The 9018-nt window shown below is 40.0% G+C and overlaps 2 protein-coding genes across 2 annotated transcripts; both read right to left on the bottom strand.

Moving 5' to 3' along the window:
- Positions 1-279: 279 nt before the first annotated feature.
- On the bottom strand, positions 280-3855 carry LOC108847898 (monocopper oxidase-like protein SKU5). The gene is made up of 9 exons (XM_018621267.2): positions 3568-3855; positions 2561-2670; positions 2220-2490; positions 2002-2140; positions 1544-1910; positions 1104-1469; positions 947-1025; positions 678-877; positions 280-586 (listed from the first exon to the last, which is right to left on the bottom strand). The coding sequence occupies exons 1-9, from the start codon at positions 3697-3699 to the stop codon at positions 493-495; spliced, it is 1758 nt and encodes a 585-aa protein (XP_018476769.1). The 5' UTR covers positions 3700-3855; the 3' UTR covers positions 280-492.
- Positions 3856-4846: 991 nt separating this feature from the next.
- Positions 4847-8758, bottom strand: LOC108844879 (uncharacterized). The gene is made up of 4 exons (XM_018618164.2): positions 8617-8758; positions 7773-8315; positions 6917-7695; positions 4847-6850 (listed from the first exon to the last, which is right to left on the bottom strand). The coding sequence occupies exons 1-4, from the start codon at positions 8756-8758 to the stop codon at positions 4847-4849; spliced, it is 3468 nt and encodes a 1155-aa protein (XP_018473666.2).
- Between the last annotated feature and the right edge of the window lie 260 nt (positions 8759-9018).

Genomic DNA, 9018 nt, shown 5'->3' with positions numbered 1-9018 from the left:
TAGTCTCTTATAGAGTGGAATTTCTGTTTTCAAAATTGGCAAGAGAAGCAAAAAAAAAAGAAAAATGCAGGGACAAAGATATAAGAGGAAGGCAAATACAGAAAGACTCTAGCTGGGATTGTCAGAGAGGCAAAAGTTGAGATCCAACAAAGAGAGGATAAACTATGTTCTCATATCCTTGGGACCTCTAATCTCATATCCTTTATTTTCTATTTAACAAAGATATTATTTGAAATTGTGAATTTTGGTAGAAAAAAATAAGATAGTAACAACCAGAGCTTATAAAAATATTTCAACATTTTTATGAATAATTTGTGTTCTTCTCAGAGTACCGGAAAAAAAAGAATAAAACAACAGATAATCCAAAAAAATAAAAATACAAAACAGGTCAGAAATCAAATAGAACTATGGGAAACGTAAAGAAGATTCATCAGCCCTTGTTCGATATCAACAAACCCCTAGAAAAATACAAACAAACCCTCAAATTACACTTCAACGCAGAAGCAGCATCACCAAAGCCATCACTATCATTGAAAGATTCGTGAATCCAATGCTCCTCGTCGCCGACGATGATATCTTCTGTGGCCTGAAACAAAAACAAAACAAAGAATGAAATTAAAAAAAAAAAACTTAACTTCTAGAAAAAGAAAAATGTATGTTTTCTTGAAGTTTCTTACTTCTGTAATTTGCTGAGAGCGCCACAGTACAAGACATTAGCAGGCGCCCCGAACTCTGTTTTGTTGTTTTCGTCTGGATTAACAACTCTAACATATGTTTCTTGTCCTAGATACCAAGAATCAAGATTCTCTGTTCTTAGATTCCAAGCTCCAGGATTGTCCAAAGATATCAAGATCGCTGACCATGCCCCTGGATATACCTACAAAAATATACAATGCAGTTAGAACTATTATGTCTGAACCAATAGTGTTTTGTACTGAGTTATTACCTGAATAGTTGAGCGGGCGATACCATCCCATTTGTTGTAAGTTCCTCTACTGTTCTCTGTCCACTCTCCATAGTCCATTCTGCAACCAAAACGATCTCAATAAGACAAAAGCAGAAACTTTCAGACAAGAATTGAGGGAACTAACTAGCTAACTCACCCGACAGCAAAGAAAGCATAGCCACTCATGTGGTAGCTTTGCATCTTAGTGTCATTGTTCTGAAGAATGACTTCCATGAATCCGCGGTAAGTACCATTGATAACGGAAGTCTCTCTTCTAGGTGGTCCAGTTAATGGTCTCTTAGGGAAATCAAGCTTATAAACTCCTTTCACCTTGTGCTTATCAGCTAGTCTAATAGGTGTAGAAGGGTTCACAAACGATATGCCACTAAGCGTTGTCCTTCTTTTACCATTGATCTTCACAGGCGGCATGTTCCTCAGAACGTAGACGTCGGTTACATTGATTGAACCGTACTTAAACGAGCCTTGTGGGTTAGGACGTGCTCCACTTGCTGAAACATTCCATCTGCAACATTTCATACGTGTCAAATCTTGATGCAACTATATGAAGAAAGAGTCTATTGTTTGGATTATACTGACCTGATGGATCTTGCTTGATTCATAGAGAAAGTTTTGTCGAATTCGTCTTGAGGTCCAGGAGGTAAGTGACCTGTTGCTTTGCCTTTGGAGTTGGTGTAGTGTAAGATTCCAACTCCAGTGACTCTTCTCCATATGGTTTCATTAACAATGCGAGCACTTGCGACAATGTAGTAATCAGAGCTTGCGTTTTGGTCCATAGTAACCAAGAAGGAGTAAGACTGTCCAACATGTATATCCAAGCTTGTGTAGTTTTGTTGAACTGTGTAGGATCCTTCTGATTCCGCAAGAACTAAGTTGTGACCTTGGATCCTAAAGTTTAAGCTCGTTGAGATTCCCACATTGGATACTCGAAGTCTGTAAGTTCTTCCTGTTGTCGTCACAAGAAAACAACATTTGTTGTTAAAAACCTAAACAAACAAAGACTCTTTTGATTCAAAAGAGGTAATGAAGATACTTACCTGGATGGACTGTGATGGTTTCATAATCGATACCATCGGCAACAAGAGTCTTATTGTATTGGTAAGGTCCTTTGCCGTTGATTAGAACCCCATCAGGCATTCCAAGATCTTTACCATCATCTAAAGCCTTCCTCAAAGCCTGAAATTTTCACAAAAACTTCAAGAAAATGTGGTTTGCTTGAGTTGCAAGGCAAAGAAACGGCGAAAAAACTACAAACCGTGTGGTTCCTTGTGTACCAGTCACCAATGGTAATGGTGATATCGCCGTCTGGAGTGGAGAAAGGGACTGGAATAACGGATCTAGGGTTGACAATGAAGGAGCCAAAACCACCAGAAGCTCTTTGGAAATGGAGAGATGGGAAGTAGAAGAAACTACCAATCTGGTCCTTGACTTGAAACTCATAAGTCCAGTTCCACTTTGGTGGGATTGGACAGTTTGTTCCCGCAAGTCCATCTTGCCAGGAAACACGTCTCTGTTGGATTCCAGACCTGTTCCCAAAATTCAAAACACATTCAGACATAAATTTTCTTAAAAAGACAAATGTTTGTGATTTCTTACCAGTGAAGAAGAAGACCCTCGTCTAATTTGTTTCTCACATTCACGACCAGGTTTTCATTGGTCGTGACATTGATTGTAGGACCAGGGAACTTTCCATTTATAGCAATGACCTGACAGCCGGATTAAGAAAGAATATTAGGATGTTTTTTACATCTACGGTTAAAAAGACTGAAACTTTTGTCATTCATTCAGGGGGAAACTAAGTAAACTAGAAACATTTTGATAATTACAAGAGAATTGTAAATTTTCTGGAAAGTAAAAGTGAAAATGCGTTTCTTGTTGAAGTTATTCCCTTGAAGGAAAAAAAAGAAGATTTAAAGTTTTGAGATATCTGAATTTCTTTTAACGCCACCAAAATAAGAGATTCCAAATTTCATCACAATGTGACAAAAAACCCCCAATTTCTTAAAAGTGTTTTTTAGAACCTCTTTACTGTTGATGGTAAACTAAAAATTAGATCTTTAGCTCGATTGAACTACAGTAAAACTCTGAAAGTGAATAAATAGACCCTTTCTCAAAATGTGGATAAATGTAACCCAGAAAGTGTAAACTTTGATACAATCTTTATCACAATGTCAAGAAAAAAAAACCCAATTTCTTGTGAATACGTTACCAAATTCTTGTAAGTTGAATGGAAACTAAAAGTTAGATCTTTAGTGAAAAAAAAAACTTTCTCAAAATGTGGATAAATGTACAGTAAAATACCCAGAGAGCCTAAACTTTGATACAATCTTTATCAAAATGTAAAGAATTAAAAAAAAAAACAATTTCTTGTGAATACATTACCAAATTCTTGCAAGTTGAATGGTAAACTAAAAGTTAGATCTTAAGCTCACTGGAATTACAGTAAATCTCAAGAATTAAGGGTTTTCAAAAGATGCATGCTTTGATTAAACCAACGGTTCAAGCTTTGATTAAACAACTTCAGAATCTCAAATCCCAAATTGTGAATCCAAAGAAAAAGTAGTAGATATCAAAGATCTAGAAAAAGAAGGAAGAAACCAAACCTGTTGAGGAACACCAAGTGGAGAAGCAGTAATGTAGGAAACTTCGAAGTTATAGAAAGAATATGGATCTGCAGCTGAGCTGAATCTTGAGTTCACGAAGAACATAAGAAGCAGGATCTTGAACACATCCATTTGGTTCTTTCTTTGCTTTTCTTGAGCAATGTAGTTTTTAATTGTTTAAATTTGTATTAAAGTGAATTTACATAATCAGATTTGGGGAGAAGGGAGTACGGAGTGGAAGAAAGTAGAAGCTATAAAGGAAAGAGACGACCCAGAGAGAGATGGGGACAGAAGAGAACGGCTATAATTCTAGGTTACCTAATTAAATAATGATTATTATTAACCACTCTTATTATTTTACCAGAAAAAAGCCGCGCAACGCGCCTATAATTTTTGCATAATTTGAAGAAAAATAAACTCAAAGAATAATCAAGGGAATACCATTCTCTTTTGTTTGACGAAATAATTAGTACTTATATTAAATAAATTCTCTTTTCGAATAACATTCTTCATACTTATATATTTTTTATATTAACTAAAGTACTGTATTTATACTCTTATCCCTCATTACAGAGTTCTAGTTAAATAAATTTATGTTATCAGCTCAAATTTGAGATAATTTAGAAAAACTTAAAAACTAGAAAATAGTTGAGACAGAGAAAAAAATGAAAATTTATATATTAGTTGTATACGATTATAGTATTGTGCTAACTTGTCCATTATAGTATAACCAATACAAATGATAACAGTACTGCATGACAGCGAGAAGAATGGCTCCAATATGGTTGATAATTTTATATACTTTATTCTCCACCGAAAATATTTATTTTTATTCGCTTTATTAATCAACATGAGCTGTAGATTTTCATCACAGAGACTGATATACCACAATTTTCTTTACATATATGCAATATGAATCTATCTCACCACGCGTATTTATAAAAACGATTGCAAATTTACACTGATTGTGCGGAATTATTGTTAAGAAATGATTCATTTTGGTAAAATAGATAGAGACTAAATAAAATTTGACTACTATGATTTAATAATTTGTCGGTTGTAGGAAGTGCTTTATGTACGCAATAACCACATGCTGCTCTCGCGTACTATCTTATTTTGAATAACAGATTAGTTAGTAACTTAACATTTACTTCATTAAGTTTTTTTTTTTTTTGGTAAAATGTCAAGATTTATACCAGATTTTCAGTTTGAGTTACAACTTGTGGCGAAACCACTTAAAAAAACAAAGAGAAGGAAATGGAAAAAAAGAGAAGGAAAATTAAGATACATCATACAGGAAAGATAAATAAAGCAGCAGCAGCGATGGTTGAGAAGAAGATGGAGATGGAATAGAGAGCAGTCTGTCCCTAACCATGCGATCAATTTTGGAGGCGAGCACCGAAGCAGGGGAAAAAGTGGCGGTGAAGATGTGAGCATTACGTTCTCTCCATAAGCAATAGATGACTACCTGCAAGATCAGCTTGAGCACCGGACCAGCTCTAGGTACAGAACTAAACAGGTGGTCTCTTAGAACTGTTGAACACTCTATAATTGAGTCCGGAGGAGCCGATAGAAACCTCCCAACACAGAAATGCGACCAAACAGAGGAAGCATATGAGCATCGAAAGAACAGGTGAGCATGGATTTCTTCCGCTGATGAGCAGAGCATGCAGTGTGTGGGGACGTTCATCCCCCAAGAAGCCAAACGATCTCTAGTAGGGAGTCGCTGTAACACCGATAGCCAAGTGAAAAAAGAACATCTTGGAATTTCCTCTTTAAACCAGACCAAGTTAACCCAAGAAACAGGCTCAACAGGCACACGAATCTGTTCCCAGGTCCTCTTAGTTGAGAATTTTTTATCATAGCTGCTGTTACCACTGCGCCACAGATAACAGTCTTTACCTCTTGAAGGAGATGGTGCAGGCATTGTTGAGAGAACTATCTGTAAGGTCTCAACTTCATCTGATCTAGCTGCTGGAAGTAGCCAATTTCCAGCATTTGTTGCCTCAGAAACCGTAGAGGATAGAGGAAGACGAAGATCTCTTGGACCTGTAGGACCAATTGCAGAGATCAAAGGCCCCATATCAGTCCACCAGTCAAACCAAAAAGATGCTGACCTGCCATCTCCTATTGCACATCTGAGAAAGTATTCAACCGTAGGTTTAATAGAGATCATATTTCTGACCGTTGCAGACACCCGCGCTGTGGTTTCCATAGTCCAGTAAGAATTGCGGTTGAAGACATTATTGGAGAGATAACGGCTCCACGGAGACTCTGGTGAGGAAAAATAATTCCAGACTCGCTTCAACTGAAACACAGACTGGTAATCTTCCAGCTTCCTGATACCCAGCCCCCCTTCTTGTTTAGGTTGACAGATACTCTCCCATGATACTCTGGCCCCTGTAGCCGAAGTGGTTTTATTGTTCCAAAGGAAAGCAGAGCAGAGAGAGTCCACCTTAGCATAAAACCGTTTAGGCAGCGTGAAAACAGAACTCCAAAAATTAACCATCCCATATATGACCGAAGTCACCATTCTTATCTTACCAGCAAAAGATAGACACTTCACTGTCCAGGAGTGTAGCTTATTGGTGATTCTCTCCAGGAACGGTTGAAGCGACTCAGAGTTTAAGCGAGAAGGGTTCAAGGGGAGGCCGAGGTACCTAGTGGGAAAAGACCCCCGCTTGAATCCTGAGAGATCACTCAAAACAGCAGCTTCAATGTCAGCATAACCTCCAAGAAAAATCTCAGACTTCGCTGGATTAATATCAAGACCAGTCCAGCATTTAAACATCCTCATCACTCCTTTAATTCCAAAGATAGAATGACAGGAACCATCAGAGAAGACAAGTAGGTCATCCGCAAACAGTAGATGAGTCACTCTTGGGTTAGCACATAAAGGGTGCAGTCTCATACCCTCGTCGTCCACCAATTTCTCGAATAATTTGGAGAGCACTTCCATGATCATGATAAAAAGGTATGGAGAGATAGAATCACCTTGACGAAGGCCTTTTTTCCCCGCGAAGAACCCTGCCAGTTCGCCATTTATTGAGACCGAAAACCTTGGAGAAGTCATGCATTCTCTGATCCAAGTGATAAAAATCGGTGGAAATGATTGCGCTTGCAGGAGCTTGATGACAAAATTCCAGCAAACTGTGTCGAATGCCTTGCGTATGTCTACTTTAACGGTGCAACTATGCTGGTAGTTTGCTGAATTGTATGACTGAATCAGTTCGGTCGCTAGTAGAACATTATCTCCCAAGCTTCTGCCCTTAAGGAAAGATGTCTGATTCGGGCTCACACATGACTGCAAGAGAGGCTTAAGTCTGTTGGTGATGATTTTTTAGATGACCTTGTAGACTATGTTGCAGCAACTTATCGGTCTATATTCTCCAAGCATGCACGCTTCAGGGGTTTTAGGAATCAAGGTGATGGCTGTTGTATTCAGGTCCTTTAGGAGGCGACCATTCCTGAAGAATTCAGTGACAGCATTGACAACGTCCTGACCCACCGTGTCCCAAGAAGCCCGGAGAAACTCAACACAGTAACCATCAGGGCCGGAACTCTTGTTAAGCGGCATTGAGAAAACCGTTGCTCTTATCTCAGCCGCCGTGACTTCTCTGCTCAAGTAACGCTGCTGTAGGTCGGAGCATCTGAAATCCAACAGCCCTTGTAGCTCATCAACAGTGACCGGGGATGTAGGCATATCCGTACTACCCAATATCCGTTGAAAGTAAGCTGCCGAGTGAGCTTTAATACCTTCCGCCGTTCCAATAAACTGATCGTTGTCATCCTTGAGGAAGTGTATGTGATTTCGAGTAACACGTTGGGCAACCATTTTGTGAAAGAATGGCGTGTTTCTATCACCCACGTCAGCCCATCGCACTCGTGATCGCTGTCTATAGAACTTCTGCTCAGCCGTAAGAAGCAAGTTCAGCTTTGCACGCTCTCTGTGCTCTTCCTCTGCTGTGTTACTGTCCGGTGTTGTTAGCAGAGTGCGCTGTAACCCCTCCACTACCCTGGACTGCTCCTTTACCCGCTGGGAGATACCGCTGTAGTGTGTCTTGTTAAGACGCCGCAGATCTCCTTTCAAGCATTTCAGTGAGCGGACCAGCTTATATTGGTTTGATCCTGATATTTGATCAGGTTTCCATGCGTTAGAGACTGTTGCTGCATAGTCAGGATGGTCTATGACATGGTGAAAGAACTTGAACGGCTTGTGAGATTGTCTGTTGAGACTCGGAATTCGGAAGGAGCATGATCAGACTGGTCCGGCTCGAGAAACTCAGCGTACGAATCATGAAACTTTGAGACCCAGTCTTGATTAATGAAGGCGTGATCTATCTTCTTCGAGATGGGATTGTCAATCTGATTATTCCACCATGTAAAAGGAGAGCCCTTTGCTTGGGCTTCGAGTAGCTCTGCATCTTGGAGAGCCATGTTCATGTCTTCCATCCCACTGATATCGATAACAGAATTGGGGTAGTCTGAATGATTACTAACCCTGATAATTTGGTTGAAGTCACCTACAACCGACCAAGGAGAATAAGAGACTGGTGTTGTTCTGTTCATGAGGGAGAGTTCATTCCACAGAGATTTTCGGGCTTCCACCTCGTTGAACCCGTAAACAAAGGTGACGGTGAAGTGAACATTCTCCGCCATAATGAAAATTCCGCAAGTTACTGCCTGAGCGGATGAGCTATACACAAAAACTGAAACCGACGGGTCCCAAACAACCACTATTCTTCCGCCTGGATGCTCATCAAAATTACCAAAATATTTCCACCCAACGGGAATAGCATTTAAAATCCGAGTTTGATTATTTTCTTGTACATGAGTTTCCAAAAAAGCTCCGAGAAGAGGTCTGTGAATATTAATCCACTCTTTAGTCATCCTGTGGCGTCTTTGATGATTAAGTCCTCTGACGTTCCACACAAAAAATGTCGACATGATGATTATTTGTTATGTTTAGCCCTGCGGCCCCTCTTCCTCCCCGAAACCAGGAGAAAGCCATCATCGCTAGCATCACGGTCAGTAGGTGATACGTCTGACCTGTGCTCCACCCCACCACTGTCCTTGTTCCGGTCATTGTGAGCTGGCTTGCCGTCGGACCCATTTGAATAATGATCTTCGGGAGCCTCTCCATCTGTAGAGTGAGAAGTATACCCTTTTTCCGGAGCTTCAGAACTAACATGTGTTGACTATGTTGTTCCACGAATGATCTCCCCCTCTTCAAGGTCTTGATCAGTTGTGGTTTCATCTATTTCCTGCAACTGCTCTGAAGTAACCACTGGTTTAGAAGCAAGCTTGCCCTTTGTAGGCCGTGAACGTCCTCGACGAGAGTTCTTTCTTTTTCGATTCTTGTCCCGAGAAGGACTACGGTCACGGTTGAGAGCTGTTCTTCCTCCCACTAAAGCAACCCGGCATTTATCAGAGACGTGCCCACACTTGCCA

The sequence above is a fragment of the Raphanus sativus genome, chromosome 3 (genome assembly GCF_000801105.2).
Source record: "Raphanus sativus cultivar WK10039 chromosome 3, ASM80110v3, whole genome shotgun sequence".
Taxonomy (NCBI): Eukaryota; Viridiplantae; Streptophyta; class Magnoliopsida; order Brassicales; family Brassicaceae; genus Raphanus; species Raphanus sativus.
This window is presented reverse-complemented; position numbering and strand designations above follow the sequence as displayed.